General features: G+C 44.1%; 1 protein-coding gene across 2 annotated transcripts in view; it reads right to left on the bottom strand.

Moving 5' to 3' along the window:
* Positions 1–10,472: 10,472 nt before the first annotated feature.
* The window catches only part of LOC142567952 (piwi-like protein 1), a 215,234-nt gene continuing 203,466 nt past the window's right edge, over positions 10,473–22,240 (bottom strand). For both annotated transcript variants that reach the window (XM_075678034.1, XM_075678035.1), the window contains exons 18-19: positions 15,745–15,892; positions 10,473–11,129 (exon numbers count right to left, since the gene is read on the bottom strand). In XM_075678034.1, coding sequence (XP_075534149.1) covers positions 11,013–11,129; positions 15,745–15,892 — 265 coding nt within the window. In that variant the 3' untranslated portion in view covers positions 10,473–11,012. The remainder of the gene's footprint in view (positions 11,130–15,744; positions 15,893–22,240) is intronic.

The following is a 22,240-nucleotide window of genomic DNA, read 5'->3' as shown; positions in this document are numbered from 1 at the left end:
CTCTAATGGTCCAACGGTTATCTAGCCGATGCATAACATGACCTGTCCAGCTCCATTTTTTCCTTTTTGATGTCAATTAGGATATCGTCTATACCCGTTTGCTCTCTGATCCAAACTGCTCTTTTTCTCTCTCTTAACATTATGCCTAGCAATCTTCGTTGCATCGCTCTTTGCGCGGTCCTTAACTTGTTCTCAAGCTTCAAGTCAGTCTCCAAGTTTCTGCCCCATATGTCAGCACTGGTAAAATGCACTGATTGTACACTTTCCTTTTCAATGATAATGGTAAGCTTCCAGTCAGGAGCTGACAATGTCTGCCGCATGCGATCCAACCCATTTTTATTCTGTGAATTTCCTTCTCATGATCAGGTTCCCTGTGATTAATCGACCTAGGTAAACGTACTCCTTCACAAACTCTAGAGGCCGACTGGTAATCTTGAACTCTTGTTCCTTTGCCCTTGCTATTTATCATTGTCTTTGCGTTCTTCATATTAATCTGTAACTCCTCTTACACTCTCTCTGTTAAGGTCGTCAATCATTTGTTGTAACTCGGCTGCATTGTTGCTGAATAGAACAATGTCATCGGCAAACCTAAAGTTGCTGAGATATATTCGCCGTCGATCTTTACTCCTAAGCCTTCCCAGAACAGCTTGAATACTTCTTCCAAGCACGCAGTGAACAGCATTCGAGAGATTATGTCTTCCTGTCTGACCCCCTATCTTTATAGGTATCTTCCTACTTTTCTTGTGTATAATTAAGGTAGCTGTAGAACCTGTAGATATTTTCCAAGGTATTTACGTAAGCGTTCTATACTCCTTGATTATGTAATGCCTCTATGGCTGCTGGTATCCCTACTGAATCAAATGCCTTTTCATAATCTATGAAAGCCATATAGAGAGGCTTATTGTACTCTGCGGATTTCTCAATAACCTGACTGATGACATGGATGTGATCCATTGTAAACTATCCCTTCTTGAAGCCAGCCTGTTCCGTTGGTTGACTGAAGTCCAGTGTTGCCCTTATTCTATTGGCGATTATTTTGGTAAATATTTTATATAATACTGGGAGTAAGCTAATGGGTCTATAATTTTTCAATTATTTAACATCTCCCTTTCTGTGGATTAGTATAAGGTTTGCATTCTTCGAGTTTTCTGGGACCCTTGCAGTCGATAGACACTTCGTATAAAGAGCCGCCAGTTTTCCAAGCATTAAGTCTCCTCCATCTTTGATTAAATCAACTGTTATTCCATCTTCTCCTGCCACTCTTCCTTGTTTCATGTCTTGCAGGGCCCTTCTGACCTCATCGCTAGTTATAGGAGGGGTTTCTGTATCCTGTTCATTACTGTTTGTAATTGAAGTATCCCGACTCCTCTGGGTACTGTACAGATCAGTATAGAATTCTCCCGCTTCTTTTACTATATCTACAAGATTGCTGATGGTATTACCCTGCTTATCTTTTAGTGCATAAATCTTTGTCCTATGCCAAGTTTCTTTCTCACTGTTTTCAGGCTGCGTACATTTTTTATGGCTTCTGCAGTCTTTCTCACATTATAGTTTCGAATATCACTTATTTTCCCCCTTGTTGATCAGTTTTGACAGTTCCGCGAATTCTATCTTATCTCTTGAGTTGAACACTCATTCTTCGTCGTTTCTTTATTAGATCCTTAGTTACTTGGGACAGTTTGCCTATTGGTTGCCTTGGTGCCTTGCCTCCCACTTCAATTGCTGCCTCTGAAGCTAACCTAATAACGGTTTCACTTGTTAGCTATATGTCATCATCATCTCTCTGTTTTAAGGCTGCATATTGGTTTGCAAGTACCAGCCTAAATTTTTCTGCTTTTACCCTTACTCAGGGAGCAAGAAACATTTAGGAGTGGAAACTCCGCTGTTTGTGGCGACCAGAAAAAGTCACAAGCCCGCGGAGCCGTTATCGTGCTGGCGGCGCCTGGCGGCCTGGAAAGAAATTACCGCCGTTGGAGCGCGCCGGAGCCGCCTGCCCGGGCACTGCATTTTTTTTTTCGCTGCGGCTTCTCCGACGCGCCGCATGGCGCCGCCACTGTATACGGCCCCGTCGGCGCATACAACAATTGCGACTTTATCAGGTCGTCCGCGCTCGCTCGCGCTGACGGGAGTTTCCCCTCCTAAATGTCTTACTCTGTGCCCTTACTGCCTCAAGGTTGACCTGTTTCTTCTTGACCAATTTTGCTCTTTCTCTCTTCAAATTGAGGTGAATCCTAGCCCTCACTAACCTATGATCACTGCACTTTACCCTACCTATCACTTCTACATCCTGCACTATGCTGGGATCAGCAGAAAGTATGAAGTCCATTTCATTTCTTGTTTCACCATTAGGGATTTTCCAGGTCCACTTTCTATTGTTACGCTTCTTGAAAAAGGTGTTCATTATTCGAAGCTTATTCCTTTCTGCGAATTCTACCAGCACCTCTCCTCTAGCGTTCCTAGAATCGATGCCGTACATAGTTGCCAATTGCTTGCTCCCCAGCCTGCCTTTTCCCCACTTTTGCATTGAAGTCGCCCATTAATATAGTATATGAACTTTTCTCACATCTTCATAAGACTGATCTACTTCCTCATCGTCGTGACTGGATGTTGGAGCGTAGGCTTGTATCACCTTTAACCTATACCTCTTATTAAGCTTGATTACTACAGCTACCCTCTCATTAATGCTGTAGAATTCGTCAATGTTGCCTGCTATGCCCTTATGTATTAGGAATCCTACCCCGCATTGCTTCTTATCTAGGAGACCTCTATAGCAGAGGACATATGTCCGTTATTCGGCAATGTATAAGCCTCACTAGTTCTTCTAATCTCACTAAGACCGATGATATCCCGAAAAATGTCTAATTCCTCAAAGAGTCCTGCTAAGCTATCCTCACTCGAGAGGGTTTGGGTATTAAACGTTGCAAGGGTCAGTTTCCATTGGTGGCCTGCCCGGATCCAGGGATTCCTAGCACCCTCTGCTGCGTTACAGGTCTGACCGCCGCCTTGATCAGGTGCTCCACAGCTGCTGGGGACTGAGGGCCATTGGCTAATTGAAAGAGCCATGTGGGAGGGGGTAGCCGCGAATACTGCACCAGGGAGGCCAATTCCTGTTCTGGAGAGGGAGTGTCTTGTTGAAGCTTAGTGAGCCTTCCTAATTTGGTTGTACCTGGATTAGTGTAGCCCTACGCGTTCTCGGCATCGTTTGCCAGTGGCAGGCGCCACTCCAAGCCTGCAGATGTTGTGCACTGGAGGTGAATTTCGAGCTCACCATCGTTAAAAAAAACTCTTATAGCGGGATTCGAACTTCCGACTAAGGCAACCGAGCATTCGACATACCTCAGTCAGCTAATCCCACATGCAGCGAGGCTACCTTATCGCCGAAAAGTACAGCTTCGAGGGCCCTACGTGCCTAAAAATTTCCTTGATTTGTCCGCGATAGACGTGTTTTCCTGGGTAACTCAATATAGAACGATTTCTAAACGGTTCTGGCCTCGTTCCGGAATCTCTTGTGTGCAGGCGGCCGTGAACTCGGCTAGGCAAACCATACAGGCATACGACCTTTCACCCTTGCGAATTCATGTTCGTGATCTACAGGAGTACAAACGGAAACTCGCGAAAACAAATATAAGTGGAAATGTGGAAGAAATAAATGGGCACAAACTACAGCCTTTTCTTTTTTTTACTTGATGAAGATCTGTATTTGAACTTTGCAACTGCTGTCGTTACATTATTTTTTGTTATTGTTTGCGTGACACGTACTGCAAACCTTCTCATAACTTTTTTCTCTTCCTTTAGCGCTACAATATTTTTGGGGGGTGGGGGGAGGGGGGAAGCACCGAAAGTTTTTTTCATTTTCTTATTTTCTTTCAAGTGCTGTGCAAATTCGCCAAAAATATATCGTGTATCTAGCCACGTTCATGGCTGCTTGCGTATGGGAGACTCGGAAACCACAATGTTAGAACTATTGAGAAATACTATGCCGTGCCACCTGCCGTGATCAGCGAAACCCATGTACCGTGGATAATTTAAGCATGTTTTCAGGCATTTGAGATATACAATTGACTTAAACTGACTCTACCGATATACACCAGCTAGTGGCGTCTTGCAAATATTGGGATGAGTCTTAGCACAGATTTTCAGCAGGAGGAGAACCAGAGATCCAGAACTGAGCAAGTTGTCATGCCTTGCATCGTTTTAAAGCGAATAGCTTTCTTTGGACCTTTCATAGTTGGTCGGTGCATGAACGGACTCGGCAAGGAAGACACTGCCCTCCATCTGTAGTTTGCCTCTCGTCCTTCAAGTCGCGTGCACGCTCAGGTTATTTGCTTACATTGACAAACATTGAGGGCGATCAAGGCGTTACTCGAAGACCTTATGCAAGAAAAAAAAAAAAGGGTTTGGGTACACTAAAATCTCGTCAATTGATTCTAGGGGACTGAAAAAAAGTGTTCGAATTAACTGAATGTCGAATTATCGACGGTAAATGCTTACTACGTCAACACGCTTTTATGTACTGAATGAATTAGCAAATCCTGTTTCAGAGATGTTTTTCACTGTCATGCGCTGAGCTGGTCACCAACAGATCGTCTGTCCATTGTGATATAGCTATTGCTCTTCATCCTTGACAGCTTACCGAGTCAAAATAACTGTTTGGTGCAACCACTGCAGATGAAACTGCGGCCGCTATAAACGCGATCATGGACACCAACCTTCACGGTTCTCAAGGCACCCGGTTGATGCATACACCGAGTTGAAACGAAACTACCGTTTGCTGCAACAAATGCGGACAAAACCACGGTCGCTACCGATGCGATCATGGCTGGTGGCTACGCAGTTATGAAGGCACGTGGCGGTAAACGCAAGAATGAAGGCTTTAAAGGCACAAATAGACACAAAGCGTCTTGGAGTTTCCGTCATTAATGAACGATTTTAGCTGATGAATATGGCGATGCGGACTCCAGTTGGATGCTAGCGCCGTTTTTCCTATGCGGCATTCGCAGAGTTCCGAGCGTCATCCTAATTAACAGAGGTGCGGCCAAATAGGTCTGAGTTTAATTGCATTAAATAATGCGCTCGCCTACCAGGATCAACGTTTGGGTCTAAATTTTCCAAATTAATGAAGGTCGAATTAATGCGATTTTACTATACAACAAACAACCCAGGGTATAACAGACAGCGCTACTCCCCTAGCCAAGTGAGAACTCCACTAGCCAAGTGAGAAAGTGGTGGGTGCATGGGTAGGGGGATTAGTTGTACGACATGACATGACAAGAACTTTATTTGAGTCCTGAGGGACTGAGACCTCGGGGAGCCAAAACCGAAGATCAAGTCGGTGGCTCCGCCCACGATGGAACCGGGAGATCAAGTCCCGCCGCAATGTCGTGGGCCCTCTGGACAGCCTGGAGTTGAATGTGGAGATTGCTGCTCTTGAGAGATTCCTGCCATTGTTCTTTCGTGATGGGTGGAGAGGCGTTAAGGGCTGGGCACAGCCAGAGCATGTGGTCAAAGGAGCATGAGTCATGACCACATTTGGGACACGACTGTGAGTGTTCAGGATCTATCTTGTTAAGGGACCGAGGAGTGGGATACTAACGGGTTTGCAGGAGTCTTAGTGTGGTAGCCTGAGGTTTGTTCAATTTGGAGTGAGGGGGTGGAAATGTCCTCCTGCCTAGTCGATAATGGGAAACAATTTCGTGGAATGTACATAATGGATCTTTGTGGATGTTGACCTCGTTCCAAGCCTGGCTACCAACGATAGCGTGGTGCGTGAAATCGCGCGCTCTCCGGTGGGCCTGCTCGTTAGGATTACGTCCAAGCGGGTTAATTGAGCTATCTAGATGGGCTGGGAACCACGAGATTCGGTATCCTCCTTTGGTACTCTCCCTAGTCCTTTGAAGCGCTTTCATCACAATAATGTACGCCTGTTCAGATATGAGGGCGGACAAGAAGGATCTAACCGCTGCATTATTTATCATCTTGCGACACATGCATCTCGACTAAGCGCATCTGTATGCCCCCGTGGTGTTTCTAGCCGACTGTCTGCACAGTCCACACACTCTGCCAATTCGAAGAATCACGACCATGTTTACATTGTTTTTTGCCAACTTCAACAGTGTTACTCCTAGTCCTTGTATTAATTTTTTTCTTGAAATATGTCTTTGTATACTACTTAAGAAAGTGTGAATGGGAGAAAGCCCCCACAACACCCATACTGCTGCATCGGTGACTAACAGGACTTAACTTGCCTGTAATCCCCCAATTTAGGTTTGTCCACCGACCAAAACTGTTGGGCAATAAAGCAAAGATTACCGTGATGTAAAAATAATTTTCACTCAGTCTGGCCTATTGAATCCTACTACATAAGTGCACGCACGCAGGCACAGTAAGAACTCGTTGATATGTACACCCCTAACAACAAGTAATTCCAGTTTAAATGTAGTCGCGATGACTCCCCCACCATGCCGTCATTGGACTTAAAGTATCGTAGAACACCTAAAGAAGTCGACTAAACAATTGTAGAACACCTAAAGAAGTTGATTTCGAGGGGGATGGACGTGATTACAGAAAGCAGTAATAGCAAGAAAAGAGTAGTGGCTATTCCTTACATTCATTCAGTATCGCACAGGTTTAAAAAAGTTGCAAGTAGATATGATGTTGTCATTTTCACTGCTCCCAATAAGCTAGGTAAGTTATACGCTGCCATGCAGAGAAAAAAGGAGCAGGTGAAAGAGGAAAGAAGAACAAACATTTGTCCAGTGAAGCACATCAAGAACAACAATTTTACTGACTGTCGTATGGGTGTAGTATATAAAGTTCCCTTTAGCTGTGGCCATCTCTATGTAGGACAAAGGGGGTGGTGTATCAATCAGAGGCTAATGGAATACAAAAGGTTGTTAACTGGTGGATTGCCTTCTAATCTTTCCTTACATTGCCAAGACTGCCAAGATTGTAACTGCACGCATAAATTAGATGAATGCATGATATTGTACTGGCGTAGGAATGAAGATAAGTGTCTTATGGTCGAGGCATGGCATATCAATAGTGGCGGAACTGCGTGCGTGAGTCACTCTTCGATTACGTTACATAAGAAAGAGATCGAATGCCCTAACAGTTACCTCTCACGTAGACCGGCACGTGTACCCGATTGACACGTGGTGCTACCTTTTCAGAGCAGGCGCAGACGAGTTTTGCGTCTTTTTTTTTTTTTTTGCCTCAGTGCTTCCTTCAATGGACAGTCGCGTTCATGTTGTCCATTTCTTGTGTCCGTATCTGCACGCCTTACCCCATTCTTTGCATTACTAAAGTATTGGCCAGCTGCTTAAGCCGCAGTCGCTTAACACATGCCAAACCTTTAGTGTGTAGTATTTCATTTTTCGGTGCATACAAGCGTGAAATTGGCAATATATCGTGCACGCAGAATATAGAAAGCGAAATTGTGGCACATGGACCTTCCATTGATAATATGTAGTCGCCACCGATAGAGACCTCAAAATATGGTAGCCATGACGAGTTTCCTGCTCCCATTGTTTCCAGCACTTCCATGTTATCGCCACGGATGATGTGAATGATGGCTGTTCCTTATCTGATGTGCTTAGTGCATTGACCGTCATGAGGGCATTCGCAGAGAAGCGAGGCCTGATGGAGAAACTGGCACACGGCCTTGCCAAGTTTCAGCATGCAGTCGTCACTGCAAGGAAGCCTATAGCCACTCATCTCTCACCTGCCCTTGTCGGTTATTAGTTCATGGTTTAGTGCATACCTGATCGACGTTGCCCGCCAACTTCATCTTAATGAGGTTTGACTAATATATATATATATACACAGTGTAACCTCGTTAAACCGTACCCGCTTAAACAGTAGTTTTGTTTTAAAAGTAGTAAAGTCAAATCCCTGACTCAGCGGCCACTGAACATGTTTTGTATCCGCATAAACCGTACCAGCTTATTACGTACGTATCAGTTAACACGTAGTGTTTACACTTTTTGTCGCGCAAACATGGTGGTGTGTCGTCTCCATCGGGTCGCCCGGCAGAACAACAAGCCTCAGAGATCAGAACTATGTATCAGAACAAGGGCTTCCAACCGCCCTGTGTGTTTGTGTGTAAGGCAACATCATTTTGGCGCCATGCCAGAGAGCGCTGTGGCGTCATGCAAACAAGGACTCGCGTCATGCTGAAGCTCGGATAAAAAAAAGACGCCGAGCATAGAAGAAAAATTAGACAATGTTCATGCTATCGAACGTGACATGAAGAAGTTGGCGCTGGTACGTGACAGGGATCTACTGTTGACTACGGTGTGTGGCATTTGGAATGCGAAGTTGGTCGGCAGCACTGCTGTGACCGCAAAGAGATGTCGGCTACGAGGTTCGACTTTTCCCCATCGTTGCCTCTGTTGCCGAAGTGTCTCCTAGCAACAGTGATGAGGACAACACGGAAAGCAACAGCACAGGCGATTTAGGCCCAAAAGTGGCAGAAGCTGCGCGTTACGTCAGCCTCATGAATGCAACTGTCATGATGAGAACAGCACCCCACAATGAAAAAGGTGCCCTGCAACATCTGCGGCACTACTGCGCCCGTGGAACACCAACAAGGAATCTGCCATGCGAGTGTTTGCCGAGAAGAGGGGGCTGGTTGAAAAGCTGGCTCGCAGCTTCAATAAGTTTGAGGCTGCGGTCGTCGCTGTTAGCCGCCACGTCATCAAATGAAAATAACATTTTTGTCGTGCAAAGTGAATAAATAATGCACATGTTCTTTTCCCTTTCATCGCACTCTCTCTGAGTTGCGTTTTTGACAGGTAAGTGGGCAATCTCATGCTATTTCGGTTTAGCAGTACTACTGTTTAGTATGCACTTTTTCCTAGCTTCGGCCAACTACAGTTTAACGATGTTTCACTATATAATGTATTTACTCGCATAATGATCGCACCCCTGAATTTTGTCGTCAAAATTCGATTTTTTTTTTTAATTTCCCGTCCAATGATTGCACCCCGAACTTGCCGAAGCGAAATGTTGTGTGCCAAGCCTAGCTAATGATGATCGCGCTTACTATCTGTTGAATGCTACGTGAACGACTCTTCAAGACAAAGCAAGCGGTCTGCACACAGCGAACATTCTTAAGCATATGCCCTATTTCATTCCCTTCATGACAAAAAAAAAAAAAAAAAAAAAGGCTACTAGCAAACTTGCTTTTATTATGTGTAGGTTTTATAATGGTTGTGGTCAACAACAACAAAAAAGGCGCCTTTCGATTCTTCTCATCTGCACTCGTGAGCATGCAACAAATCGCGAACGGCAACGATAGCAGTCACGTTTACACCGATGTGTTAGGAATGTACCCCATTCATACACCAACGCTTGTAACACAGCTAAGATATTCGCCCACCCTTAGCGGAAACCTGCCGTATTTGGATGGTAGTGAGGACAAATGCCGCAGTTTCCGCAGCATGCCCGCCACGTGTTCCTATGTCACTGGCAGCTAAGCGCGCATCTGTTTCTGTCACCTCAAAGAGGAGATGGCTACATTATTGCCGCAAACTTGCCGATATTAACGATATTATTCATTACTGATACGGAAGAAACTGTTTCAATGCATGTAATGTACTCACGAGAAGAAAAAAAAAAATCGCGTTCGGCGCGTTCACCTTGCTCCGCCAAACGCCATTTTTGTATTAGTGTCCTGCACTACATACAGCGGCAGCCGCCTATTCGCTGACCTGTTGTCGTCCCGCAGCAAATGCGGGATGAAAAAAAAAAATTTTCTTTTTGCGGGAAATTTAACCCGCGTAATGATCGCATCCCTGAATTTGCATCAATTTTTTTGACAAAAAAGTGCGATCATTATGCGAGTAAATAAGGTATATAGGAGGGGTTTGAAAAAGCTCCTTGGGCCCTAGCACTCAACCCTCCCCCGCCCCGCCTTCTGCCAGGAAAATGAAAAACTCTCTGCTTATGATAAAAATACTAATAACATACAGCGATAACTACATTATTTACTTGTGTAAGACCCACTTTTGAAGTGCAAAAATTAGAGAGAAAAAGGTTTTACCAAGCATCACACACACACTTGCGCGCAGGTTAATTTTCACAAACTGCTACCCTAGATGGCACTAGTCCTGCCAACGATGGCAATATCAGCATCACTTTTTCTACACACTGCACAAAACCGCTACTTTTGTTGCAGACTTCGACAAAGTGGGGCTCGTTATGTCCAGCCAGAAGGCATGGTGGGTGGCAAGCCATTGCAGGAAGCTCGCCCTTTAATGTTCATACCAGTAGACGGCATCAATGATCCGGTGTGAGATCATGTGCATGGGCTGGACTGACGACCAAAGGCACATACTGAACTTGACTTGCAGATGCCGTTAGTTTATTGCGTTCTCGGGCACTGTGTTTCATGCCTTACACTAGGTAGTTCCTGCACTTTCGCCACTATGTAATACAGGTAAGTATTACAAGAGTAAAAACGAAGCAAGCCATTAAGCAAGTAACTATTTATTAAATGTTAGTGGAACAACACTGAACAAAACATGCAAGGCACTTCATGTCTGCCAAAAGTATGCTTTCTTTAAGCAGCTTTGTAGTGAATTTACTACAGTGACAAATGAGGGGAAGAAAGGTGATTGGCACCATGCTATCAAAACAAGAATAGGCTGCAGGAGTATTGTTCCCAGCAACAAAATGGGAGATGTGCAGCCATAGAGCCACCAAGCTCAAACATATCAAACCAATCAGTATATAATGCCTATTAGTATGAAACAAGAATTTGAAGTCCTTATGAAACCGATTTTTGAAGCCATCATCCAATTCCAATTCTTATTCCAACCTGTGATTAGGCTGCACAAACAGGTAGCAAACAAGGTCGTCTAGGTTATGTGAAAATGCTGTGCTTTGCATTCAATGCCTTGCATAACAAGTGAAGATGAGAGGAAAAGAAAAGAAACATGAATGCACAGCTTTTGCCACCGGTGTCATGACTAGGCAGTAGCAATTGCCCCTCTTGGGGACGTGCACCACATTTACAAGTAGAAAAGTGTGGTCGCAAGTTTCTTGTGTGCCTCGGCGTGAAGACTCTGACCTGCCAGGAAGGCCAGTTTGTGGGCATACTGGCACGGCGCGGGGACACGGATGGTGCCCTGTGGGAAAGAAAAGGTGCACTTATGACACTTCCACTCTCTTTCAAATGTAGAGTCAAGGTTAAAAATAGAAAGTGTAACAACTAGGTCATTATTATTAGTAAATCGCAGTACTGCAATAGCAAAAGGCCACTCTTACTGTGAGAGGAGCCTTTGTGTACATGAAATGACATTCTCGCAGAAACAGTAACGATTCTCAAAGGCATTGTTAGCTTCTTTGAAATCTGCTGAAATTTTGTCAAGTTGCGGCTTCAGCACACAACTTCTCGATCTTAGCAGGAATATCCCCAAAGTATAATTTTACATAAACCACATAAAGGATGAAGCAAGGACAAGCGTGCAACACATACAAGAAGAGAAGGGTGTGATGCACAGTTACTCAGCACCTATGCAAGAACTGAACTTGCACTGCAGATCCTCGCTAAGTGCCCACTTATCTGCCTCACATGATAACACCTCCACCAGTAGTGACCCTAGCTGGAGGTGTGCAATTCCTTCCTCTTACTTCTCTCTGGCGCTTTTCCAGTGGGCCGCCTTAGCGGCAGCTAGCTAGTTCTGGTCCTTATAGGAAACATCACTGTCATGTAAACTGGGATCCCAAGAATCTCAAAGCTGCCTGAAGGTTACAAAACCGAATGCTGGGATAAACGTAAGCACGCTGCCAGGATGACAGTGACAGGTGTGCTCAACATGGTTATCCCCTTTATATGTTGCTCGCTTAGAAATATGTAGTTATGCTTGCTAAAGCAGTGTTCCGGACTGATAGTATTCGGGGATACTATCACACTATCACTTTTGCCAGATTTTGTGCGACTCTGCAGAGGATGCATGCTGTGCCAAGCGCAGCGTGCACAGTGCACTGCGTGCTGTGCAAAATATTGCACAGCACCACAAACACTGCCTGATGCTTCGGCAAGCAAATGCAAATTCTTGTGAAAGTGGTCGTGTATGTTTAAAGGGCCCCTGAAATGGTTCAGACAAATTTTGTAGATGTGTAGGGTACAGCTAAAGTTAATCATTCGCACCACAATTTGTGTGAAACATCTCATAATAGGAGAGCAACGGACGATTGCTCTACTGGATGATCGCCCTACTGACGTCAATTGGGTGATTTACGTCATATGGGTAGGAGCGGCTGAAAATTTTGCCGGGCAGTGTGCTGCGATCGTCAGCGATGTACATTTTTAAAACCTTATAATAAATTACACGCTTTATGGGGAGCACTTACATGCCTCAATTAATGATCAGAAGGACCTACTCTAACGTCTCAGTATGTTTGTAGAAAATTGTCAAAATCGTTTCAGGGTCCCTTTAAAATTGATTGCATGAAGATACCTGCTTGCAAAGATCACGTTGCCCACCAACATCAAGTTGACATCCTGTCATTAATTGAAAAGACTGGTTAATTAAGCAGTATAGGCGCAGGGTATTATACATACAGTTAAATCCAGTTATATCGAAATTACAAAAAACATGTACCAGTTCGATATCGGGCATACTTTTATATAAATAGTGTAAAATGAACAACATAAAAGCAGATACCATTTGTAACAGCACTTTTGACAAAATGGGCTAATACCCGGTGTACTGGACTAATTTTTTGGTGTACTGCCTGGCTTTGCACACAGGCAACAAACCTAATGCGGAATAATTTTCAAGCAAAATATGTCTTTTTTGTCAAATTACTTATATTGGATGTATTTTGCAATTTCTGATGCAAATGGACATTTCCTACAGGTATAGTCATGTCTTGTCCTTATATAGAAGCTTGTGCGCAATGCGTCTTCCTTGTCCAAAGTCGAGTGGATCGCAGTACAGTACAAGCATAGCTTTGAGATCATGAGGTGAAGTGATGTTCCAAATTTCAACAACTGAATATGTACCATCATCTCTGAGGCCATTAAAAGCCTTACGTACAAATGAAACTTCATCGTGGTGTTAATAAGTTGGACGTCACCAACTAAAGATATACTAGCGTCTGAACATAACCTCCCAACCTAATACTATGGGCAAACCACAGTGTCGACACCGAGTTGTTCCTTCTTCCCCTATTTTCAATATATAACCCTAATGGCACTTCTGAAGGAATGGGTTTGGACACAACTTCTTCGATGTGAATGCCACTGCTATCAAAACGTGGTTGCTGCATCTGGAAACTGAACTGGTGACATTGTGGTACACAGCAGCAGGACAAAATCGTCACTGACCCTCAAGCAGCAGTTGTTACAACACATGTCTTGACATGAAGAGTTTTAACTTATCTGTATACATGTTGGGTGTTGCATAATACCGGGTTGCTGGAGATGTTTACATGAGCCGCTGCATTGGTGGCGCCACCTTGTGGCGCAGACTTAACCAGAAAGCAGACAGCCATTATTGTAATGATTTACCATATCTTGTTTAACTGTAGTTGTAAAACTGTGCTAGCTAAATGGTCGTTGGCATGCAATTACTTTTTATTATTATTAAAAGAGAACACTTGTGCAACAAAGACATTTCAAAAGCATTTTAGTTAGACAAAGTGTCTTTGTAGGTGTGTGCAAATACAGTACAGTATATTTCGAATTGACTCCAGGAAAATAAACTGAATATTGAACCTAGTATGAAATGTGAGAAAGAATTTCGAAAAATTTAACGTGTTCAAATATTGGCCGAAAAAATGCTGCACTGCACACACTTGAGAGTCTCCTATCATAACAAGAATGTAGCAAGCTATTTAGTAACTTAGGTTCATAGAAATAAAGACATAGTATAATCTACCTTCATTAAGGGGGATGCCAGACTAGTACATGCCATTACTGATTACAGATCAATTCTAATATACGAAGGCCTGGAAAATATTTTTTTGGTCAATGGAATGTCAAATAAAATCAAATGCTATTTTCCCTATGAAGCTAAAAAATTTGTAACATTATCTTGTACTGAATACCACTGAGGTTACAAGTTTAATAGTGGACCTGTCTATTGTCGCTATCTTTCATTGCATAGAAAGTCTTTCCAGTTTCTCTACAAAATACAGAAAGGGTTTCCATCTTTATGGCAGGTTGTATTACCGTAAGGCCAATCTGCATGACAGACGGAAGCGTGTCTTCAATCACCGCTCTGCACGTAGCAATTGTTGGTACTGTGCGAGGGTCTGCGTCGGCAGTAATGAGCAGGCGCCTTTTCATTGTTGAGTTCAGTATTATTTGCCACCTGTCAAAGGTCCTGAAATCAAAAGGGCCATGGCTAGGTTTGCGAGGCCGCCCCCCTTCCACCCTCCTCCTCATCCATTTACAGCCCATGCAAATGTATACAGCCAGGCAGTCAGTGCACTGGTCACACCATAACACATTCGCGCCTGCTGCGTAAATCCAAAGCTAGCCTTGTGATGGGTTCGTTCGATGCTACAAAAAGAGGGAAATGTGCGTCTATTGAATGGCACTGGGAATGTGAGGCCACCGTGCGTTGTATTGCAAACATGATTGCCACGGAGAAGTTTGTTGCAATTCCAGACACTTCTGGTTTGTCGACTTTCCAACTATCATGTGGCTGCTGCGAACAATTTAGAAAAAAAAAATTGTGGGGTTGTACGTGCCAAAACCACAATCTGATTATGAGGCACACCGTAGTGAGAGACTCCGGAAAGTTGGACTACCTGAGGTTCTTTAACGCGCACCTAAATCTAACTACACAGGTGTTTTCACATTTCGCCCTCATCGAAATGTGGCTGCCGGGGCCAGGATTTGATCCCATGACCTCACGGTTAGCAGCCCAACACCATAGCCACTAAGCCACCGCAACGAGTTGCGAACAGATTTGCATCATTTCGGCTACAAACAGTAACTCCAACCAAACCTCTAAATTAAGCTCCAGACCAAACTAGCCATGACTGATCCCAGCTGATGCGGTTCCATTTGTCGAATTGCAGCATTCAGCACTGCGTGTGCAATTCCTGCTTCAGGCCGACACTGGGGAGTGCATGCAACAGATCGTTAAGTGCTTGCAGAGAAACTCTTGAGACCACATCAGCCGGGGCATCCCTTCATCCACGGAGAGCTTGGTTCTCCTTTTGCACCAAAAACAACAAAGTGAGGCGCTCGCTTGCGAGGCATTGAGCACGATAAATTCCACGGCGCACGTGACATGCAGCACTGTGCAGGTAGTAGTAGTAGTATTTGGGGTTTTACGTGCCAAAACCACTTTCTGATTATGAGGCACGCCGTAGTGGAGGACTCCGGAAATTTTGACCACCTGGGGTTCTTTAACGTGCGCCTAAATCTAAGCACACGGGTGTTTTCGCATTTCGCCCCCATCGAAATGCGGCCGCCGTGGCCAGGATTCGATCCCGCGACCTCGTGCTCAGCAGCCCAACACCATAGCCACTGAGCAACCACGGCGGGTAGCACTGTGCAGGTCTCTACAACAAATATTGGAATAATAGATATTTGATTTTCAAATAGAATTATTAGAACATTTGCTATTCGATTAGACATGATATATGAGTACTGTCACAAGATGTCACTACCAGCATTGTTACCACAGCTTTGGTAACCCGGGAGACTGCAAATGGCAAGAATTTGATGGACACTATTATTTCGCTCCCAAGCTGACAGAGAACTAAGAGGTTGCTTACCGGCCAGTTGAAGTACAAGTGGGTGAGCTTGTACGATAGGCGTTGCATGTGCTCTGGTTTCAGGGATGTTGTGTCATGGATGACATTGAAGTGTGTGGGTGCCACAGTTCCCTGGCGCACACTCTGAGAGACTAGGTAGAAGTCATAGCTGCACGGCACAGATTGTACACAAAAGAGTTTGTACACACTGTTATAAGTGCAAGTAGCAACTTTCAAATCAGTTAGCAAAATATACAATGGGGGGTTCTCGTTCCGCTGTAATATAAACTGCATTAAAAGTGACACTTAAGAGAAAAATTTAGCTGTATATTACGCTTCTACGAGATCAAAAAGTCACTAACCATGAATGGAGGTCTTATAAGGCAGAAAAAGACAAAAGATTGCTTGTGATGCCACCGTCTTGACGTTCCTGCACCAGCTCCCTGTGATTGAACTGAATCTGCTTGGGTTTGAGTTTTTATCGGCAAGGACGCAATGCATTGCATTCTAAAGGAGCCACATGCTAAAACTGACAAGTTTTGAGAACCTTCACTACGTCACAACAGTACAAATACGAGACCATACTTTGAGATTTGCCCAAGTAGTGCTACAGCCATGGTATGAAATTCGCAAAATAGAAGTTTTACCTCTGTTTTCTCTTAATAATCAATCAATTTCAAAAGGATTATTTTTTAAAAGGAAAACCAACTCAAAACCGATTTAGGGCTTCTCCTTAGTGTCCCGTAATGTCAACTAGCAGCTTCAACAGTGACGCTCACTCACAAGAACAGGTGTTTACAGACCAATTTCACCGAGAGATTCACTACTCACACCGCTACCAAAAAGCTTGTACAGTCACTGACAATTCGGATTCACCAAGGACCACCTTAAAGCCCAAATGATGCCCAAATAATAATGGTACGAAACAACGAATTTCATACAAAATTAGTGTCTTTACAAGTGGCCAGAGAGGCTTAATGTATTGCTGCACCCACTTTGCATGCAACCTGGTTGATGTATTTAGGCCAGTGTCATACTCTTAGCAAAGATAGATGGAAGTATAATCAATGCATGCACCAAATCTCCATCTCTGGCAAATCGAACATAGGCCAACTGTACACCCGACAGCTGAACAATCGTGGGTTTTTTTGCAACAATTCTTGTCCAGCACTTCCATCATTTGTTGCTGCTATCATCAGCAGCAACATTGAGGGTGGAGTTGGCATCACTTGAAAATTTGTAACAGCTAGAAGAAACATTGAATGTGCTGAACACACGCAACCAAACGTAGCCTTTTAAGTGATCAGCTTGACATGACTTAGTTTGTCCCGTGGTATGGGTGTGGCAAGCGGCTACAGAGGTACCTTGTTAATACGTACCTGGCAGGAACATGTCATAACTACATACTAAATGGCGGTGCACACTAACGGGCAACTTGTACAGATTTGAATCTCAACATGCACCACCTCCAACAAAGGAAGAAACGGAACATCATAGCAAATATTACTAAAATACACACTAAAACAGCACTTTTCTTTTTTTCTCCGAAAAATGGCATAATAAGGACAGCCAATAGCAAGCAGCATTTCGAAACTTTAGTAGGGGGAGCATGCACAACAATAGAGGGAAATATATCGACTCCTTGAGGTGTGTGCACGAGTTTGGTGTGTGCATGAGTTTGTACTGTACAACTAATCAGTAAAAAAAGGGCAGCACTCTTTTGAAACACACAGTACCTGCTGTGGCTGGGTGCTGATCATCCAGTGCAATTGTGTGCAGCACATCAGCTACTTAGTGCACACTGTGTCCGTTTGCCAGTATGCTTGTGCGTGTTTGTGCGAGTGTCTGTCTCTTTCACCTGTGCTGCTCTTGGTTGTGCAGATGGTGCACAACAGCGGTGCATAGCTTATTGAACCAACGTGGTAACCTCGAGCTGAACACAACAAATAGTTGTGGCATGTTTGGGTTAATAATCCTTCCAGTGTAGTTTTTTTTTTTCAGAGCTGATGCAACCCCAGTGTTGGGCTATTTTTCTCGTATATTATAAAATGAACAACGGTTCAATTTTGGTTGTGCAGGAATAGAAAAAAAGATTAATGGCAAATGCTCTCTTGGTGTGGTCCTCACATTCCTACCTCATAAAAGGAATATCAGAGGAACATGGTGGGACAGAAATGCAGAAGCATACTAACACATCAGTGATGCTGAAAGGGTTAAAAGCACAAAGGCTAGCATCACCCCTCTGGTCCATTGCCGGTGCTTATTGGCAGAACAATGAAACATCTTTTGAGGCACAACGTGGCATCAGCCAAAATATGAGTTGAGACTGCACAGTTAGCTGTTGTAGTGACAAAAAGTGGTCATAGTGTGTGCTAGAGAGAGGCTGGGATAGTTTACTATTGTCAGGAGGGATGTAAAAAAAAAACTATTTTGTGACGTAGGTGGCGCTAGTGCTAGCTGGTGCATTCAGCTGGGGCTGTTGTGAATGCATGATCGCTTAGAAATACCCTTTGCTACAAGTTTGTTTTCCCTTTTATTTCACAAATGCAGCACTTCCCAATATTGTTCTGCCAAGCATTCAAGAGCAGACATTCTATCCTCGTGATTTTTTTTTTCAGGGTGCCCTGCAATCAAATCTGCGAGGGCATTGCTGAAGCAGTAACTTCAACAAGCGTCAAGTGTTACTGATCAAAGATGACGACAGCGAAAAATTCGATTTATTATGGTTCATGCATCTAAAATTATAACAAATCCTAAAAAAAAAAAGAGGGGCACAGGATTGAACACGCAGAATGGTTCGATTTTGAGAACTTTGGTGGAACAAGTCTGAAATGCTCCTGAGCGCACGGTTTAGCCCTCATCACTGGCACAGCCTTACTTTTAGAAGCTTTTGCTCCTCTTTCAGCTTATAGATTTGTCAAGTTTTCGAAAAATATTTTCTTAACATCAGTAGCTCATCTTCAAACACTGCTATGTGAGCAGCTTTTTCTTTATATATAGTTGCCACATCTCCGCAACATATGTCATGCAATGATGAAACTTATCTTAAACCGGTTTTTGTGTGTGACGGTCATTGTGTCCACAGGATTTCGGCGGAATCCTCAATACCTACATTTAAAGCAACTCAACACAAAACAGCCCTGAGCAGCATACTGGCAGCTTGCCGCCTTTTGGGCTTCCATATCTGCCAACGCATCTGGTTTGTTATATGTGTGAGTTCTGCGTGTACAGTAAACTTCTGTTAAAACTAACTCAGTTGAGCCAAATTCTTAGATGTGCTGAACAATGTGGAAACGTTTGGTTTTTCACATAAATGATGTAAAAAAAAATTCACCTAATACAAACCACTTCGCATGTACTCTTCAAATAAAATTAGCTTTTGCAGTGACCATCAACACCAATGATTTGGCACAGTGCGGATCAGTCTTCACAGGCATTCACGGGACTGGAGGGAAAGCAAAAAAAAGTTTCCTGGCACAAAGCTAATTCACGCTGCAGAGGGAGGAAGTGAGAGAAGTAAAAAGGGGGAAAAAAAGAGAAAAAAAAAAATCTCTAGCACAGGAATTCGCTAGAGCTTGCAGCCTCCCTGTGGTATAGAATGAGCCTAAAGTGCCTGCCGGGTATTGACTACATTCCTACATGTTTTTAAATTGTCCGCAAGGACAAATTTACGTGTTTATATAGGAGAAACATACCATCAAGTACAAGGGCAATAAGATTTCCAAACGGGCTTGCGATTGTTGCCATGGTCCATTGGAAGCAAAGCACAGCCGTCTTGGCTTCTGTATATTCAAAGGGGACTTGGCTAGGATGATGGCATATATCAAGTAACTCGGTCATCTCGATTTATTTAACTGTTGATAAAAAAGTCAATTTAAACACATGCAATGTACTCATGAGTCAAAAGAAATTGTGTGTGGCATTGCTAGTATATTGCTAGCATCACTCCGTCAGCCGCCGCCACCTGGTCGGCTGGTGGTCATCCTGTATCACATGCTTTCCCTTAATTCCTTATAGGATATGCTTCTATTTACATGCCATGCTCGTCGTCATTGGAAGGCGCACTGTGGATTGAATTCACCTCATTGTAATGGCAGCCATGTCTGGTCAGTTCAGCTTTAAAAGAAAGCCTATTGTGCTTTCAAAGAATGCGGAAATAATGTGTGAGGTGAGTGCCAGCAAGCTATCAAAGATTGTAAAAGCTTGCAAGTTTAGAATACCTAAAACTATGTTGATATATATTGTAAAGGATAAGGCATGGAAAACTGCTGCATTGAATGATGGAGATTTTGTGCCGAAGAGGAGAAAGATGCAAATAGCTGCGCACAAGGACTTGGAAGATGCTCTTGCCTGAACAAAACGAACTCAGAGTGCCAATCTTCCTGTCAATGGCATTGTCTTGAAGGCCTAAGTGGAGAAAGTTTCACTCCTGCTGAATGTCGGATTATCGTGATGTGATGAATGGCTTCACCATTTCCACAAAAGGCAAAAATTAGTTTTCGGTCTATTATCAGTCAAGCTGTCACTGTCAATAAAGCAACCTGCAGCGACTGGAGGCTGACGAAGCTGAAGGACCATTAGCAAGAATACAACCCTGGCAACATTTACAATGTGGACAACATTGCCCTGCTCTTTCAGCTGCTTTCCTAAAAAAACACTCACATTTGCTGGCGAGAGCTGCCCAGGGGGGCAAGCACAGCAAGGTTAGGATTACAGTTCTAGTTGGCACGAATATGACTGGAACCGACAAACTGGAACTGCTAGTCATTGGCAAGTCTACAACACCACACTTCTTCAAACACGTGAAAACGCTGTCAGTAACCTACATGGCTAACGCCAAATCACAGATGATGCAGTCATTTAGCAGTGGCTGCGGGATATGTGGATTGCCGTTTTATGAGAGAGAAAAAGAGGGTAGTGTTGCTGGTTGAAAATTGCCCCGGGCATGGTTACGACACAGAACATCAAGTCATCCGCATGGAGTTCTTGCCCACAAACACCATGGCAAAGCTCCAGCCAATGGATCAAGGAGTGATAAGCAGCTTTAAGAGGCACTATCGCTGATTACTTCTACAGGGAATACTGCTTTGCACGGAGAGCGGCAAAGTATACTGTATACAGTCGAACCAGGCTATATCGAACTCGCAAAAAAACGCCTATCAGTTCGATATATAGCATAATTCAATATAAGCCTGCTAAATAATTGGATGTTATAAAAGCGCATAGCATTTAAGAAATCACTTTATTACTGAAACTAGCTTAGTTTCGCACGAAATAGTCCTGCATTTTCTTCTGCTTGGGTAATTTCACTGCCTGCGACGCACGCACTGCTCCACATTGTCTAAAAAGTTGGAGCAGCTGAGGCAGCAACCTTCTGCATTCGTGCAGAAGCACCGGACTAGTGCGAGCACACCAATCACTTGGGAGGATGTGGGCAAAGGGCCGTTGTTGCTTTCCTCACTGTGCTCACTTTCACTTGTGCTTGGTATAATGTCGGAAATGTAGTCTTCGTTTTTGGGCTTTCCCGTGGTCGCGACACCATTATTTGCACTCACAAACTCGTCCACCGTTGATTCGTCAGCAGCTTCCGGAAATTCTGACAGCTCGCTCCAAACTTCGGCAACACCGGCAATGGCTTCGTTTAATTCATCAGAATTTACAGTCATCACCAAGCACGCGGAAGCCGGCACGGCTGTAACAATTTCGGATGAACCACTCGTACACGGCGGTGCATATGCGTCGGGCGCCACAGGCACCGGGTCGAGAGTATGGCTGCTTTAGCCGTAATCTCCCCTTTATTCTTCAAGATCGTGCTGAGAGTGCTCCTTGGAATCGTGCACGCTGCGGGGACATCGGACTTCTCACCACGTTCGACCTGATTTATGATTTCGAGCTTCACGATGAAAGGCGAATTCTGCCGCTTCATCACGGCAACACTGTGGGAGAAGGCCCATGAGGCACACACAAGATGAACCAGAAAAGCAGCGAGACAACTCGCACTTTCGCCATCTTGCACAACGAGCGCATAAGAGCCTCTGATTGGCTGTCTGAGCAAGTGCTGCGGGCGAGCCAGGATTATTTTTTGCAGGGGGGTGTCGACGGCTCGCCCAAGGCAGCGCGGTCACGGTAGGGAGAGCGGTTGGATGCAGCTGTGCTGCCGGGTTTCTTCACCACCGCGAGGGAAAGCCAACTTCTGGGGGGCACTTTTCCGCTGCTTGACATTCTATATATCGGGAGTCGCTGCTATTTTTGTTCGATATAAGTGTAATTTTTGCTATATATACTCATTGTAACAATACCATGTCCAGAAATTGTTCGATATATAGAATAATTCGATGTAAACTGGTTTGGTATAGTCGGGTTCGACTGTAGTGGATATCTTGAATGCTCTGCACCTGCTCAAGCCAGGTAACTGAAGCAACAATCTAATTCGGTTTGCCATGCGGGATTTGTGGTGCCCGACTGCTCAGCATATAATCACTGTGATGATGACGTGGACGAGACAAACCTGGTTTTC

This window comes from Dermacentor variabilis, unplaced genomic scaffold (assembly GCF_050947875.1).
Source record: "Dermacentor variabilis isolate Ectoservices unplaced genomic scaffold, ASM5094787v1 scaffold_15, whole genome shotgun sequence".
NCBI lineage: Eukaryota > Metazoa > Arthropoda > Arachnida > Ixodida > Ixodidae > Dermacentor > Dermacentor variabilis.
This window is presented reverse-complemented; position numbering and strand designations above follow the sequence as displayed.